This window comes from Macrobrachium nipponense, chromosome 27 (assembly GCF_015104395.2).
Source record: "Macrobrachium nipponense isolate FS-2020 chromosome 27, ASM1510439v2, whole genome shotgun sequence".
Lineage (NCBI taxonomy): Eukaryota > Metazoa > Arthropoda > Malacostraca > Decapoda > Palaemonidae > Macrobrachium > Macrobrachium nipponense.
The window spans coordinates 37,265,388-37,283,658 of NC_087216.1; the positions used below are offsets into that span (position 1 = coordinate 37,265,388).

Here is an 18,271-nt window from a genome sequence, read left to right on the forward strand (position 1 = left end):
TAGTCGCCGGGGATATAAAGATTAACATTTTTCCAGAGATTAAAGAGCTGAATTTTGTTTTGAAGGTATGTCAACCACGTTAGTAAATAGGTATCATCTTCTAAAGAAATTTTTTTTCTCTTTTCTTTTTGCGGAAGAATTTTCAAACCATTTTGCATTCAAAGTAATGAGAAGGAATCATTCTATTCTTCATGTAATCAGTAAAATACTTACACTAATAAAAACTAAATCTACGTACTGTATGCAAAACATACACATCATCGTTAGCTTCGCGTGTGTAAACGTTCATTCTAAGAAATTCACAGAGTAGTAAAACTAATACCTGATTGGTTGGTTGGTAGCCATGGAATCTGTTATCCAATGACTGCCCTCTGCTTCTGTTCTATTTATAGACATATGCCGTGTATGGCACTAGGTTTGAAAGTTACCATGTTAGTGATTTTCTGACTGCTGACGGCAAAAATTACTCAATAATTTTCTTTATACAATTATTTCTTTGTGAAAACAATAATATATGATCATTTTAACTTTAATGTATAGAAGTATGAAAAATACCAGTGTGTCGTGCGATGCGTCATCAATATAGTGGTATGAAAATACCACATGGTGTTGTAGCAATACGTAATCACAAAGTAAAAATCCTTTTCCCAGACCATCCTCAAAATTTTAGGACTCTTCCAAGCTCCAAGATCGATATGGGTTGTATATTATATAGTCATACTTATTGTTAAAATTCACAAGTTGAACTGCAAAACATTATCATATTTTGATTGTTATGTATTCGTATATATTTTTGCGTTTTACGGAATGTTTGTTTTGAAAATAACAGCTATTAGTGAACATATGGTATTAATTGTCCCACTATTTTATTATAGGTGATCTTAATTATCTCACATTCATTTAACAGTATATTAATAATATTTATTTAAATATACTGTAATTGATCAGAATAATGAAAAACATAAAGGGAAAAATTTTTTTTGCTGCAGTAGTGATGTTTGTTTGATTATGCATCGGACCTTGCATTTCCGAAATCTGAAAAATTCCAAAAACCGAAACATCGGAATGTGTGTGTACTACACATTATTTTAAACACGCACAATGTCTACACATTTACTAATACCCGTTGGTGAAAGACTCAAATTACAGTATTTATTCCTGAGAGAGAGAGAGAGAGAGAGAGAGAGAGAGAGAGAGAGAGAGAGAGAGAGAGAGAGAGAGAGAGAGAGAATGATTTAGGGCTCCAAGGTGTGTTATTTTTACAATTATTTTATCATCTTGGGATTCTTTTTTAGTCTTGAGATTTTCTATTCAATTCTCGAGATTAGTAAGAAAATTACCGTAACTTGACTAGCAGCAGCACACATCTGAATGACTCGGCCATTAGCATGCTAAACCACCAACCTTATGAACTGACGCTCTCGGAAAAGGAACTCGCATGATATATGAGATACATGACAAAGCCACTGTTTATTGGTGAAAATTTATTGGTGAAAATTTGGGGGTTGGATGATATGCGAGATCGCACATTACTCGAGTATATACGGTACATTTTTAAATAAAAAACAAAAATAAAAAAGAAAGACCCCACTAGGAAAATGATTAACAGCCAGTAAGCAAGAGCTCACAAACACACGTCTTCATTGGAAGACGGCCGAAGGCAAAGTGGAGTGTTTACATCCGGGCCAGGCTGGCCTACCTGCCTGCCACACGGTAGTTACTGCCTGAACACCTTGTTCAAGAATTTAACGGGCGTAATTCCAACTACGCCGAAAGTATTTCCTTATGTAAAGGACCGAGGGTTTGTATATTGTGTAGGAACAAATGTATTTACAGCAATATCATACTTCATCTTTGAAGAAAACTTCTAACATCCTCTTGCAAGCAAAATTTATGGCTTTATTTCCAAAACACTCAACATAATTCTCATGAAATTCATTAACAAAAGCTGTCACCCTACAAAATTAATCGGTAGATTATGTACTGATAATCACACATGAGGTGCCACATTTAATATTTGGCAATGGAACATTTAAAGAAAAAAGGATTAGCTTCCATGATTTTACACATTTAATATCTGGCAATGGAACATTTAAAAAAAAATTAGCTTCCAAGATTTTATAAGTCTGAAAAGCTGTAAAATTGTTATTCTTCAACCTAAAGTGATAATTTTTCAATACAATAAGGGGGCCTAAATCCAAGGCCCATAAAAAAAAAAACCATGTTATAATTGTCTTATTCTTAAACCTACAGCTATAAATTTGCCAAAAAATAAATGACAAATCACTTTTCCTCATTATCTAAAAATTCCCAGTAGTTTTCAATTTCCATTGAAGAATTTTTTAATAGAAAATTAAAAACTTCCCAGTAGTTTTTTATTTCTATTCAAGAAAACTGCAGTAATTTCCTTTAAGAGGGTAACCGTTTTGGAAAAGCACCATAAAACCAGATTGCCATTAACCAAGACCACCGATAACTGGGGACTGCCTGTATATGTAACTTACCAAGTAATTACATAGCTGATTCCACATTGCAAGGCCTTGGGAAAAGCATTGACATATCTATTCCAAAGCATTATTGGTAGTAATGATTTTGAAAATAGAAAATTTGCTAGCATGTATTACAACAGACGCCTGTCTGTTTCCTTACCTGTTGAAAGCTACTGCAAGTGATTACTGCCTCTGGTTGGCACTTCTCTCAATTAGCAGTGGGCATGGCAGCAGAGCAAAGGGCTTGCCCCTATATTACTGGAGAGTTTGCAGCGGATGAAATACACCCTATGCTAACAGTGAATTAAAAACCACCAATACCCAAACCATTAAAATTACGAATTACAGTCCGGTCCTGGAATATGTGATCGGATTATACAATTCCCCTTTTATGCGGTCGCTAGTTCTCAAAAACAGAGTATCTATCTGCAAAGCCGTTCAAAGTCTGCGAGTCACTCGCCGCAAACGTTTCAAATCTATTGTTTTTTCAGGTATTTTAAAGGGGGGTGGGGAGGTTCGTTGGTATCGGAGAGAAGGGGTGGGGGGAATGCGAGAGAAAGATTTCCTGCTCAGCCATTAGCTAAGACGGAAGGCTCCGCTTCACGCATTTGTCATGTCATAGCGCAGTGTGTATGAATGACTGATATCATCATCATCGCCATATGTATTATTCACATCTGCGAAGTGTATTCTGAATGATTGGCATCATCACCATCGTCATAGGTATTATTCAGATCTGTGAAGGCCGAAGTGTATTCTGAAGGCTTCTGCTCAGCCATTAGCTAAGGCAGAAGGCTATGCCTCACGTATTTGTGGCGTCATAGCACAGAGTGTATGAATGATCGGTATCATCATCATCATCGCCATTCGTATTATTCAGATCTGCGAAGTGCATTCTGATTATCCACATCATGTATGCATCTGCCTAGAGGTCGAAGAGGAGAACCTATTTTCTCGAAACTAAAAAGCTTGTCCTTAAATTAAAGACAAAGGAAAGAGCAACTTCCATTTTGGCAGCAGTCGACAACTTGAAATCTGTCATTGCTGAACATGAAGACTGTCTCTAGGTAACTTGTTTTGGATAATTTATTTTTTTCTATTGTTGAAATAGATTTTGATGAAAATCATTAGTAAAAGTGATTAACAGAGAAGCAGATGTGTTAGAGAGAGAGAGAGAGAGAGAGAGAGAGAGAGAGAGAGAGAGAGAGAGAGAGAGAGAGAGAGAGAGAGAGAGAGAGATCTAAACTTCCAAAAAACTGTCATTTTATATTGAATTTTCAATTCTTATCATTTCTTTTTAAGGAATTGTAATTACATATCAAATTTTGAATTTTCATCAGTTTCTTCTTTATCGTAGAATAAATTTAGATGAAAGCGATTACATGCTGAACGTGACGGACAAAGAAACAAGCAGGCGCTCATAACCAAGTTTGTTAGGCCTAAGGGAGTAAGCCAAACCCGTCGTAACCCAAGGACTGCCTGTACATCCAATAGAAAAATCCGAGTAGGCAAGTCTGCAAATCATTAGTCCGCAAATAGCGGGGTTGACTGTGTTTAAAAACAGAACTAAGCATCAACCAATAACCTATAATTGTAGAGGTTGATGGTTTCCTAACCAAGTTTAGGAATGCGTATGTATGATGTGTGTGTGTGTGTGTGTGTGTGTGTGTGTGTGTGTGAGAAATGACTCCCAAATGTGTGCATTCCTAGCCTACCCCAAAAGGGGATGGCATAACATAAGTATGGCCCAAGTGTAAGCAATACCTGCTTGATAGGACTAAGAGTATCATGATAATACAATTATCCCCAGCCTAATCCCATTATGGGCCACCTGGACAGAATGCTGAGAGTTCTATTCCTAGAACCAGGGCCCCCTTGGAATCCATGGTCCAGCTCCATGGAATAGTTCCACTGAAAAAACAGGTCTGAACATTATCAGGTAGATGATGGATTTACCACAGTTCTCACTATTTAGCTTTGGATTTAACTTCACTCGAAGCTATGATATGTTTTCTTATTTACCAAAATTTGACAACAGTAGAAAAATCCACAAATATTAATCCCAAAATATATAATGTTATATGAGAATCTTAGGTTCAAACCTAGGAGGATATTCCTGAGGTTCGAGAGGCCCCCTCACCATGTCAAGGTGGTCCCAAAATGATGGGGTAGCAAAGCTATAATTGAGCAGAAATCTGTATATGGGATAAAATACGAATAGGCACCACATATTATGTCCAAAATACAGGTTAAAATAGTTAATTGAACAATGAAGCACATAAGGAGTAGCTAAAATAAAACAACTCCCCCTTTCTTCAAAGACCTTTAACACTATCAGGAAGGTAGTTTTAATCTTTTCATGTACTAATGGGAATAACATAATATAGTAGAAGCATATATGTTGAAGCTTTACTAAGAGGGTACAATTTACAATTTACATATGAAGAATGGTGTACACTGACTGTACTAAAAATCTCATGCTGCTTGTTCCATTAGGGAACTACAAGAGGCTTAACATCTAGGCAATTTGTTAATATTAAATAAAAAAAAAGATATACACAAAAGAAAATTAACTCTAGATAAGCTTATTTGAAAGAATTCTGACATTCAGCTACTCTCCTACCTGGTCATCATCTTTGCCTTTTCCTTTTCCTCGTTTGCCCTTCTTCCCTTTCCCTCCATCACCACCTTTGCCACCTTCTGACACATTCACTCTGGGACAGTGCTGTTTGATGTTTCCCAACACTTGCTTTGGGGTACATCTCTCTGCCTCCACAACTTTTTTGAAGTGTCTATCAGAAAGTGGGTTTCCTTTCAAGTTGATATCTGCAGACAAAATCCAGGAAATATATCAATAAAATCATATATCATAATTATTGCTTCCTTAAATATCACAATATTTTTAATTAAAATGATATTGTTATGATACAATAAAGTTTCATACATACTTACCTGGCAGATATATATGATTATGGCCCACCCAGCCTCCCCGCAGGAGACAGGTGGAAGAGAGAAAATATGATAGAAAACGGGAATGGTTCCTAGTCCTGCCGCCCAGGGCAGGCCGGTAGATCACCTGACCTACCTGTAGCGAGTGGCGCGAAATTTGAATTTCTGTCGGGGACGACGGAGTCTTAGCTAAGTATATATCTGCCAGGTAAGTATGTATGAAACTTTATTGTATCATAACAATATCATTTTCATACAATCAACTTACCTGTCAGATATATACTTAGCTGATTGGCACCCTTTGGTGGAGGGTAAGAGACAGCTACTTCTGGAATAGACAGGTAAACAACATATGTTGTAGGTATAAATAAAACCTTGGTTCCTACCTGATAGGTGGTAGACTTCGTGGGTGTTACCCAGTAGTCTGCATCACCTCAAGAAACTTTAGCGAGATATATGATCTATGGCCAAGAGTTCTTGTGGGTCTGCCGATGGGGTCTTATCCACTTACTCGGTAGAGCCTGAAAGGACTTTGTCAATGGGTGCTGATCCACTTATATGACAATACACCTTATGAAGGAGCATGCAACCAATCCCGACCACCTGATCCTAACCACATGTTAGTAATAAAGATTGTTCCGAGTTATCCCCCGAACTCTTCACAACAACCATAACTCAAAAAACACAATACGCACACATACATAAATTTTCAAAAAAAAAATTATACTCATCTAATAAGATATCACAAGAGTTTCTTACTGAACAACAGTGACTGGCCGCCAGTGCGACACCAAGCCCTTTTTGTTAGAAGAGACTCTAGAACATATCTAAAAAGAAGGTAAGTATATACTTAAGGATTGGTGTTGGCCCCCACACCAGGATCGTATCCGCAGACACGAAAGGACCTAGAGAAAAACATTTCTCATAGGTCACACGAACGTCTCTCAAGTAATGAGATGCAAATACTGAGTTGCATCTCCAAAATGTCGTATCCAAGATGTTTTTAAGTGACATATTCTTTTGAAACGAGAGAGACATCGCTACTGCTCTCACTTCATGAGCTTTCACTCTCAACAGTCGAAACTCTTCGCCAGGACAGATCTTATGCGAGTCTGTAATGAAGTTTCTCACAAAGAATGCAAGAGCATTCTTGGACATCAGTCTTGTGGGGTCTTTTACCGCGCACCAAAGACCTTGTCTAGAGCCCCCCATCTGGTGTTTTCTCTGAAGGTAGAACTTTAGAGCTCTTACAGGACATAGAGACCTCTCTGCTTCTCTACCTACGAGACTCGATAAGCCTTTAACCTCGAAGGTCTTAGGCCAGGGATTCGCGGGATTCTCGTTTTTAGCTAAAAACAAGGCTTTAAACGAGCAAATAGCTGAGTCCCCCTTGAATCCTACTCTATCCTCCAGAGCATGTAATTCACTAATTCTCTTTGCTGTAGCTAAAGATAATAGGAATAAGCATTTCCTAGTGATGTCTCGAAACGACGCCAGATGAGGAGGTTCGAACCTTTCGGATGACAGGAATTTGAGTACTACATCTAGGTTCCAGTTAGGAGGAACCGGTTCCTTAGACTTCGTAGTCTCAAAGGATCTTATGAGATCGTGGAGATCCTTGTTATCTGCCAGATCTAATCCTCTATTCCTGAAGACTGCCGAAAGCATACTTCTGTATCCCTTTATTGTGGATACAGATAGATGAGATTCTTCTCTCAGGAACAGCAGGAAATCAGCAATTTCCGCTACAGAGGTAGTGGAGGAGGACAACTTCTTAGATTTGCACCACCTTCTAAAAACCTTCCACTTAGACTGATATACTTGTCTAGTGGAGGCTCTGCGGGCTCTCGCGATCGCGCTTGCTTTTGATGATACCTCTGGAAGTGTGGTTGTTTGAGAAGATCCATCCTTCTTGGGAGGGATCTGGGAAAATCTACCATCCACTCCACCACCTCCGTGAACCAATCTTGTGCCGGCCAAAAGGGGGCTATCAGGGTCATCCTTGTCCCCTTTGAAGCCACAAATTTTTTCAGAACTAGTCCCAGGATTTTGAAAGGAGGAAAAGCGTAGACGTCTACGTGAGACCAGTCTAGTAGGAAGGCGTCGACTATCAGAGCTCTGGGGTCTTCCATGACCGAGCAACGCAAAAGACTTCTAGCCTTTTGGAGAGGAACGTGGCGAAGAGATCCACATGAGGGGTCCCCCAAAGAGACCAGAGATCTTGACACACATCTTTGTGTAGGGTCCACTCTGTGTGAAGGACCTGGTTCCTCCTGCTGAGTCTGGTCCAGCCCTTATTTGTTTCCTTTCTCCACTGAAGATGAAATTCTCGTTAAGCAGGAGATGTTCCTCTGGGACGTCCAAAGCAGAAGATCTCTTGCAAGTTTGTAGAGGAACAAGGAGTGAGTCCCTCCTTGTTTCCGAATGTATCCGAATGTAGGCAAGTGCTGTAGTGTTGTCCACATTTACTTGAACTACTTTGTTCGACACAAGAGGTTCTAGACTCTTCAGAGCCAGGTGTACGGCGAAGAGCTCTTTGCAGTTTATGTGCCAGGACACCTGCGCTGCTTCCCAGGTGCCTGACACCTCCTTCGAGCCTAATGTTGCTCCCCAACCTTTCTCCGACGCGTCGGAGTACAACACTAGGCTTGGGTTCTGGATTTTCAGGGAGATTCCCTTGTTCTCCTTCAGAGGGGGCAACCACCATTACAAGTGAGGTCTCATCTCCACTGGAATGGGAAAGGCGTCTGAAAGATGTCCGGTCTTCCAACTCCAAGACCTCTTGAGGAAGAATTGAAGTGGACGTAAATGAAGTCTTCCTAGCGGGAAGAACTGTTCGAGCGAGGAAAGGGTCCCTAGAAGGCTCAGCCATTCCCTCGCCGAAGTCTGTTCCTTCCCTAAGAAGAGAGAGACTTTCTGCAAGCCTTTTGCGATTCTCTCTTGCGAAGGAAATACTCGAAAACCCCGAGAATCCATCTGAATCCCCAGATAGACTAAGTTCTGTCTGGGGGTCAGCTGTGACTTCTCGAGGTTTACGAGTAATCCCAACGATCTGATCAGGTTTAGGGTCAACATAAGGTCCTCCAAACACTGTCTCTCTGATCTGGCCCTGATGAGCCAGTCGTCCAGATACAGAGAGATATTTACACCTTTGAGGTGAAGAAACCTCGCCACATTCTTCATCAGGCTTGTGAAGACCTGAGGAGCTGTGGAAAGGCCGAAACACAAGGCCCTGAACTGAAAGATCCTTCCCCCCGTCATGAAACGGAGGTACTTCTTCGATGAAGGGTGAATCGGGACGTGAAAATAGGCGTCCTGGAGATCCAGAGACACCATCCAATCTCCTTGGCGCATAGCCGCAAGGACTGAGGCCAAAGTCTCCATAGAGAACTTCTCCTTCTGAACAAATTTGTTCAGAGCGCTGACGTCTAGTACTGGCCTCCACCCCCCCGAGGCCTTCGCAACCAGAAAAAGGCGATTGTAAAACCCCGGGGAGTTTTGATCCAGTACTAGTTCTATCGCTCTCTTGTCCCACATCTGATCCACCATCAGTCGAAGAGTATCCCTCAGCACAGGATCCTTGTACTTGGCTGACAGTTCCACGGAGTTGAAGTCAGGGGAGGACTGTCCAGGAAAGGGATAAGATATCCCTTCCTTATCACAGACATTGATGAGGCGTCCGTGTTGATACGTGCCCAGGACTCCACAAATCCCAGGACCCTGGCACCTACTGGTGTTTGGAGGAGAGAAGCATCACTTTCCCTTCTTAAAGGGACGGAAGGCAGATCTATCTCTCCTCTCAGGAGCCTTCCTTTTAGAGGGGGCTCTGGAGGGAGGGCCTCCTCGAAAGGGCTGAAGAGACGTACTTGGCTCTTTCTTCTCAACTACTGCTGCAGGTCTCTTCTTCCTAGATGACTGAAGAAGCAAGTCTTGAGTCGCCTTCTAAGTTAGTGATCGGGAAATGTCCTTCACCAACTGAGAAGGAAACAAAAAGTCAGATAAAGGAGAGTACAACAGTATACAAAGGAGTACTTCCGGGTCGAGACCTTCAGCGTCATGAGCCTTCTTGGACATCACCCCAAGGGACCAATCTAAGAAATTAAAGACTTCCAACACGTGGAAGAGTCCCTTGAGGAGATGATCCAATTCCGAAATGCCCCAAGTCACACGAGCAGAGTTCAGTCCTTGTCTTTGAGACGCGTCTACTAAGGTAGAAAAGTCTGCTTCAGCAGAGGACGGGAGAGAAAGACCCATATTTTCTCCCGTTTGGTACCAAATGCCCCTTCTGCCAGCGAGTCTCGCTGGGGGCATGCAGAAGACCGTTCTGACAAGTTCCTTCTTGGTATCCATCCAAGTATTAAGAGACTGAAGAGCCCTCTTCATGGAAATAGTAGGCCTCATTTTCAAGAAAGATGAGGATTTAGGCACCTTTGCGCTTGAAAACATAGAGCGCGGAGAGGGAGGAGCGGCAGGAGTTAACGCGTCCCCATATTCCTCAAGAAGAAGGGCCGTTAAGACTTTGTAGCTGGAAAGTCCTTCCCTACCGCGAGTCTCGTCTTCAGAATTCTCGTCCATCTCGGGATCCAAATGAGAATCTCCAGCAAAAACAGGAAGTTTTCTATCCGAGGGAGACAAACTCCTTATAGGAGAGGGACTAAGAGAATGTACAGAGTCCCTCTTGACAACCGAAGACGTCTCACGTCTGGTTGGAGCATCAAGTCTGATAGACGGATGACGCTTGTAAGACGCCTCGCGTTTGGTTGGCGCCTCTTGCCTAGCTGTCTCCTCGCATCTGGATGACGCCTCGCGCCTGGAAGACGCCTCACGCCTGGAAGACGCCTCGCGCCTGGAAGACGCCTCGCGCCTGGAAGACGCCTCGCGCTCGGCTGGCGTCCTGGCTGGCGCCTCGCGCCTGGCTGACTGCTCTCGTCTGGATGACGCCTCGCGCCTGGCTGACTCCTCACGTCTGGAGGACGCCTCACGCTCGGCTGGCGTCCTGGTTGGCGCCTCGCGCCTGGCTGACTCCTCACGTCTGGAGGACGCCTCGCGCTCGGTTGGCGTCCTGGCTGGCGCCAAGCGCCTGTCTGAAGCTTCACGTAAGGATGACGCTTCGCGCCCTGTAGACGTTCTGGCTGGCATCTCGTGCCTGATAGGCTGCACGTATCTGGAAGACGTTTCTCGCCTAGAAGACGTCTCTCGCACGGGAGGCGTCCTGTCCGGAGCCTCACGTCTGTCACGCGTTTCTCTTGCACTAGTTCTGAAATGCACGTCCTCTTCTACTAGTTCTGAAATGCACGTCCTCTTCTACATGTTTGAAAGAGGAAGCTTCATGTCTGGAAGGTGCCTCGCGCCTGGCAGGAGAAAGAGGACGAGACTTCTTGATAGGAAGCGCAACGTCCTTCTTGCGCGTAGGATTTCTAGACAGAACTCCTACCAAGGAGGCTAGTTGTTCCTGCACAGCAAGTAGGATCCTCTTAGAAGCCTCCCCGGCGTCCTCCTCAATGGAAGGAGAGGAAGACCTCGAAGGAGAACGATCCGACACATCCATATATGGAGACGTAGGCACAAACTTCGCCTTCTTGATCGAGGAGGGAGCTTCATCAGAAAAGCGCTTAGGGCTCGAGTTCAAAGAACACGGTTCTTTTCCAATTTTTATGCCTTTTCAGGGGCCTGGAAAGATCCGAATCCTTCCACCCTCGTTTAGGTGAAGGAGAGGGCGAAGAAGAGAAGCACTCTCGCAGGACGCTTTTCCTAACACGGTCCTGAGGAGTCTGATGCGAAACAGAACCTGCTTGACAAGGGACGTCTGACCGTTGGGGAATTCTCCACGACCTCCTTAAGGCTTCGACTTTCCTTCTCCTCTGGGCATGGGAGCTTGGAAGAGGTCTAGGCCTGGGAGCGTCGCAGAGACGATCAAACGCCCCCTCCACAGCACTGGGAGCACTTACTTCACTGTACATGTCACTGTCACTATCCTTACCTTTTAGGGCCGCCATTTTGGACCTCATCTTGTGGATAGTAGCCTTCAGGTCGGCGATTTCAGAGGCCGATTCTGAATGTAAAGCCTGTGAAAGTCCCGATATAGAGGGAGAATCAAAAACATTAGGATTAGGAGAGATAGACTCAATAAAAGGCTCAATAGGCCTTGAACACACACCCTTTGATGCACGTCTCACTCTATCCCTTTCTAACTTCCTCAAGTAAGAAGTTAGTCTTCCATTGTTCAGCATTCAACCCCTCACATTCATGACAGGTATTAGATGAAGAACATTCACACCCCCTACATTTACGACATACAGTGTGAGGGTCAACCGAAGCCTTCGGTATCCTCACCTTGCAGCCTACATTCACACACCTTCTCACACTAACACTTGAATCAGACATACTGAGAAAAATCCAAAAGAAAATCCAAAATCAGTCCACAGTAGCGAATGCCAAAAACACGATCCAGGTACGTCACCAAAAAGTCCAAAGAAACGATGATCAAATGCTTTGAAGTAAGATTTCAGGTCAGGAGGTAGTAACAACAATGTTGATACCACCGGCGACAGAGAAAATATGATAGAAAACGGGAATGGTTCCTAGTCCTGCTGCCCAGGGCAGGCCGGTAGATCACCTGACCTACCTGTAGCGAGTGGCACGAAATTTGAATTTCTGTCGGGGACGACGGAGTCTTAGCTAAGTATATATCTGACAGGTAAGTTGATTGTATGAAATTGTATTTTTCCTAACTATACAAACCTGAGGTCCTTTACATTAGGAATTATTTCAGCCTAGGCTGGAATACGGCCATTTAATTCTTGAACAAGGCGGTTAAGCAGTAACTACTGTCTGGTAGGCAGGTACGTAGGCCCGCCTGCCAGGATGTAATCACTCCACTTTGCCTTTTGGTTCAGATTTCAGATTGAGGGGTGGCATGCGGTGGGCATTAATGTAAAGGATTTCAAGTTTGTATAGTTAGGAAAAATACAATTTACTTCTAAAAATTGTGATTTGTTCCTACATGATTTACAAACCCTCCATCCTTTACATTCTCTAGAACTGACTGGAGTTCAGCACACCTGAGCAATTTATTCCTCATGGTCGTAAGAGCAAGGAGAAGAGTACTGCCTCTGACAACTTCATTGGAGTATAGGAGCTACATGATCAAGAGTCATACTTCTGGGCCTTTTCGAAATAAGTGAGGAATTGTAACTCAAACAAAAAAGGACTGTGAAGAATATTTAGTGTCTTTCCCCTTGCTAGAGGAAGGAGTGGGAGTGCTTCTATGATTCTGATAAGAAAAATAGAAAGGAAACTCAATGTACAAGGTTAGGAGTAGAAGAATGAGGAGAAGGACAAAGAGGGGAAGGTTGCGAGGCCAGTCACTCTCCCAACCTTATTATCTTTAAAAGCGCACACCATAGGTGAGAAGCAACTTGTCCTCTTGAAGGAGCCGGGTAAGCAAGCACAACTTTTGAGCATCCACCACCAGTCCAAGGAAAAAGAGGTTTCAAGGAACTGTGGGGCAGACCCGAAAGAAGAAAAATATATATGAGGCTGCATCAATCTTCCAGTACGACATACTATTCGGAGTGATGACACGTACCAAGCCACTGGCACTGCTCACTCTCTGAGAGAGCATACAGTGGAGGTATCCAACTGCAGAGGAGTTTCTCACAATCTTGTGAGACTCAGAGGAGGACATATCGTTAGACACTTCTGCACTGGAAGTCAGCAGCGGATAAAGATATCCACACTCAATAAAGGGTGTTGATCCTTCGAAGGTACAGCAACACCCCAATAGGACAAGGTCATGACTGACCTGGATCAACCAATACAAAGTCCAAAGCGCAGGAGATCATGAAGGATTCGAACTCGTCAACAGATGCCGAATGGTTGCGCATCAGAAACAGAATCACGACATGACACCTGCCTTTTGAAGGGTGAAGTTAAGAACAAACCGGGTAAATCATATATATTCTTCGCAAATGATGTTGAGGAATGAGATGGTAATTCTCGCGAGATATGTGCACATTAGACGAGTCAAATGTCTTCTAGAGACTGAAGCCCCTGTGATGGCAAGACAGAAGTTTCTTATCAGTAGTTGAATCTCAAATAAGGAGAAACAATACTACTTAGTGAATGACTAACGTGAATGTGGATCTATGTCTTCACAATTGAATCAGAGAGAAGTGAACTCTCATGATTCCGATCATAAAATAAGTCCCATCGATGACACCAACCAGTGAAGATGGTTCTAATCCTTGATGTCTCTTATTTTTCACCCCAGTGGATATGTGTGATATATATATATATATATATATATATATATATATATATATATATATATACACACACACACACACACACATATATATATATATATATATATACAAGTATATATTAGACTGGTACTGTATATATATATATATTATTATATATATATATATATATATATATATATATATATATATATATATATATATATATATATATATATATATTACTATATAGTATTATGACTGGTACTGTATATATAAATACATATATTATATATATAATAGATATATCTATTATATATAATAATATATAATATATAGGTGGTGTATATGGTATGTATGTATGTATATATATATATATATATAATATTATATATATTATATGACGATACATAATATATAGACTATAGATATATAGATAGATAGAGAGATCTGATATATATATATATCTATAGATATATATAAGATGATATATATGTGTGTGTATATGTGTATGTATGTATGTATATATATATATCTATATATAATATATATATATATATATATAGATATATATATATATATATATATATATATATATATATATATATATAATCTATATATATATATATATATATATATTATGTATATATGTATATATATACATATATATATATATATATATATATATATATATATATATATATATATATATATATATATACACACACACACATACACATATATATATATATATATACATATATACATATATATATATATATATATATATATATATATATAGTATATATATAATTATATATATATATATATAACAGTACCAGTCATAATACTTGCGTGGTAGGGAAGATGGAAGAATAAAAGAGTACAACAAACTAAAAATATTCAGGAAAAATGATATTGTTATGTTACAATAAAGTTTCATACATACTTACCTGGCAGATATATACATAGCTAAGACTCCGTCGTCCCCGACAGAAATTCAAATTTCGCGCCACTCGCTACAAGTAGGTCAGGTGATCTACCGGCCTGCCCTGGGTGGCAGGACTAGGAACCACATCCCCGTTTTCTATCATATTTTCTCTCTTCCACCTGTCTCCTGCGGGGAGGCTGGGGTGGGCCTTTAATTGTATATATCTGCCAGGTAAGTATGTATGAAACTTTATTGTAACATAAACAATATCATTTTCATACAATCAACTTACCTGTCAGATATATACATAGCTGATGGCACCCTTCGGTGGAGGGTAAGAGACAGCTACTATATGGAATAGACAGGTAAACAACATATGTTGTAGGTATAAATAAAACCTTGGTTCCTACCTGATAGGTGGTAGACTTGGTGGGTGTTTGCCCAGTAGTCTGCATCACCTCAAGAAAAACTTTAGCGAGATATGTGATCTATGGCCAAGAGTCTTGTGGGTCTGCCGATGGGGTCTTACCCACTTACTCAGCAGAGCCTAAAAGGGACTTTGTCAATGGTGCTGATCACTATATGACAATACACCTTATGAAGGAGCACACAACCAATCCCGACCACCTGATCCTAACCATGTGTTAGAACTAAGGATTGTTACGAGTTATCCCGAACTCGTCACAACAACCGTACTCAAAAACCACTACGCACGCATACATAATTTTTCAAAAAAAAATATACTCAACTAATTGGATATGACGAGAATTCTCTTATGAACAACATAGAGGGCCGCCCGTGCGAGCCTGAATCCTCCATTGTTCGAAGAGATTCTCGACCATATCCAAACAGAAGAACAGTATATACATTTTAAGGATTGGTGTCGGCTCCCGTACCCAGAATCGTATCTGCCGATACGATAGGACCTAGAGAAAAGCACTTCTCATACGTCACACGCACGTCTTTCAAGTAATGAGATGCAAATACCGAGTTGCATCTCCAATATGTCGTATCTAATATGTTTTTAAGCGACATATTCTTATAAACGAGAGAGACGTCGCAAACCGCTCGTACTTCATGAGCTTTTACCCTCAGAAGTTGTAATTGTTCGTCCGGGACAGACCTTGTGAGCGTCCGTAATGACGTTTCTTACAAAGAACGCTAGAGCGTTCTTTGACATCAGTCTTGTGGGGTCTTTTACCGCGCACCAAAGACCTTGTCTAGAGCCTCCCAAACTGACGCTTCCTCTGAAGATAGAACTTCAGAGCTCTAACAGGGCATAGAGAACCTCTCTGCTTCTCTGCCTACTAGACTAGACATTCCTTTGATTTCGAATGACCTAGGCCAGGGATTCGTGGGATTCTCGTTTTCGCTAAAAACAGAGTCTAAACGAGCAAATCGCCGAGTCTCCCTTGAATCCTACTTTATCCTGCAGAGCTTGTAACTCACTAATTCTTTTTGCCGTCGCTAACGATAAAGAAATAGGCATTTTCTAGTTACGTCTCTAAATGAGGCCTGATGTGGAGGCTCAAATCTATCCGAAGACAGATATTTGAGGACTACGTCCAAGTTCCAGTTCGGAGGTACTGGTTCCTTAGACTTTGACGTCTCAAAAGATCTTATGAGATCGTGGAGATCTTTGTTATTTGCCAGATCTAAACCTCTGTTCCTGAATACAGCCAGAGCATACTCCTGTATCCCTTTATTGTGGATACGGCTAGATGCGATTTTACTCTCAGGAATAGCAAGAAATCAGCAATTTCCGCTATAGAGGTAGAGGAGGAGGACAACTTCTTGGCTCTACACCACCTTCTAAAGACCTCCCACTTCGACTGGTATACTTTCGAAGTGGAGGTTCTGCGAGATCTCGCGTCGCGCTTGCACTTCGCGAGAAAAGCCTCTCGCTGACAAGTCTTTCGATAGTCGAAAGGCAGTCAGAGCGGAGAGCGGGGAGGTTTGATGGTACCTCTTGAAGTGTGGTTGTTTGAGAAGATCCGTCCTTCCTGGTAGGGATCTTGGAAAGTCTACGATCCACTCTACCACCTCCGTGAACCATTCTTGGGCCGGCCAAAAGGGGGCTATTAAAGTCATCCTCGTCTCTTTTGACGCCACAAACTTTTTCAATACTAACCCCAGGATTTTGAATGGGGAAAAGCGTACACGTCCACTCGAGACCAGTTTAGCAGGAAGGCGTCTACCATAATTGCTCTTGGGTCTTCCACGACCGAACAAAACACTGGGAGCCTTTTTTGAAATGTATGTTGCAAATAGATCCACATGAGGAGTTCCCCACAGAGACCAGAGATCGCGACATACTTCCTCGTGCAGAGTCCATTCTGTATGAAGGACCTGGTTCCTCCTGCTGAGCCTGTCCGCCCTCACATTTCTTACTCCCTGTACGAACCTTGTCAGCAGGGAGATGTTCCTGTGAGACGTCCACAGTAATAGGTCCTCGTGAGTTCGTAAAGGAACAAGAGGAGTGTGTCCCTCCCTGTTTCCGAATGTAGGCAGTGCGGTGGTGTTGTCCACGTTTACTTGTACTACTTGTCTCTCACCAGAGGTTCTAGGCTCTTCAAAGCCAGGTGTACGGCGAAGAGCTCTTTGCAATTTATGTGCCAGGACACCTGTGCTGGTTCCCAGGTGCCTGACACTTCCTCCGAGCCTAATGTCGCCTCCCCAACCCGTCTCCGACGCGTCGGAGAACAACACTAGGTTCTGGGTTCTGTGATCTTAGAGAGATCCCTTTGTTCTCTTCCAGAGGCAGCAACCACCACTGTAGGTGTGCCTTTACTTCCACTGGAATGGGAAAAACGTCCGACAGTTGTCCGTTTTTCCAGCTCCAAGACTTCTTGAGGAAGAATTGAAGTGGACGAGGATATGAAGTCTTCCGAGAGGGAAAATTAAAAATTGTTCCAGCGAGGAAAGCGTCCCAGAAGGCTCAACCATTCCCTCGCTGACGTTTGCTGTTTCTCTAAGAAGAGAGAGATTATCCTCAAACCTTTTGCGGTTCTCTCTTGCGAAGGAAAAAAACTCGAAAACCCCGAGAATCCATCCGAATCCCCAGATAGACTAGGTCTGTCTGGGGGTCATCTGAGACTTCTCGAGGTTCACAAGCAATCCCAACGCCTTGGTCAAATCCAGAGTAACTTTAGGTCCTCCAAACACTGTCTCTCCGATCTGGCTGATGAGCCAGTCCGTCTAGGTACATCGAGACATTCACTCCTTTGAGATGAAGAAATCTCGCCACATCCCTCATCAGGCTTGTGAAGACCTGAGGAGCTGTGGACAGGCCGAAACACAAGGCTCTGAACTGAAAGATCCTTCCCCCCGTCATGAAACGGAGGTACTTCTTCGATGAAGGGTGGATCGGGACGTGAAAGTAGGCGTCTTGGAGATCTAGAGACACCATCCAATCTCCTTGTCGTAATGACGCTAGGGACTGAAAGCAGAAGTCTCCATGGAGAACTTCTTCCCCTTCTGAACAAATTTGTTCAGAGCGCTGACGTCTAGTACTGGTCTCCAGCCTCCCGAGGCTTTCGCCACTAGAAAAAGGGCGATTGTAAACACCCCGGGGAGTTTTGATCCAGTACTAGTTCTACTGCACTCTTGTCCCACATTTGTTCCACCATCGATCGAAGAGTATCCCTCAGCACAGGATC

The 18,271-nt window shown here is 42.3% G+C and overlaps 1 protein-coding gene across 1 annotated transcript in view; it reads right to left on the minus strand.

The window, feature by feature from the left end:
- The window catches only part of LOC135201027 (leucine-rich repeat-containing protein 47-like), a 123,151-nt gene that overhangs the window by 81,950 nt on the left and 22,930 nt on the right, over positions 1–18,271 (minus strand). Inside the window, exon 2 of the mRNA XM_064229872.1 lies at positions 5,113–5,315. Coding sequence (XP_064085942.1) covers positions 5,113–5,315 — 203 coding nt within the window. The remainder of the gene's footprint in view (positions 1–5,112; positions 5,316–18,271) is intronic.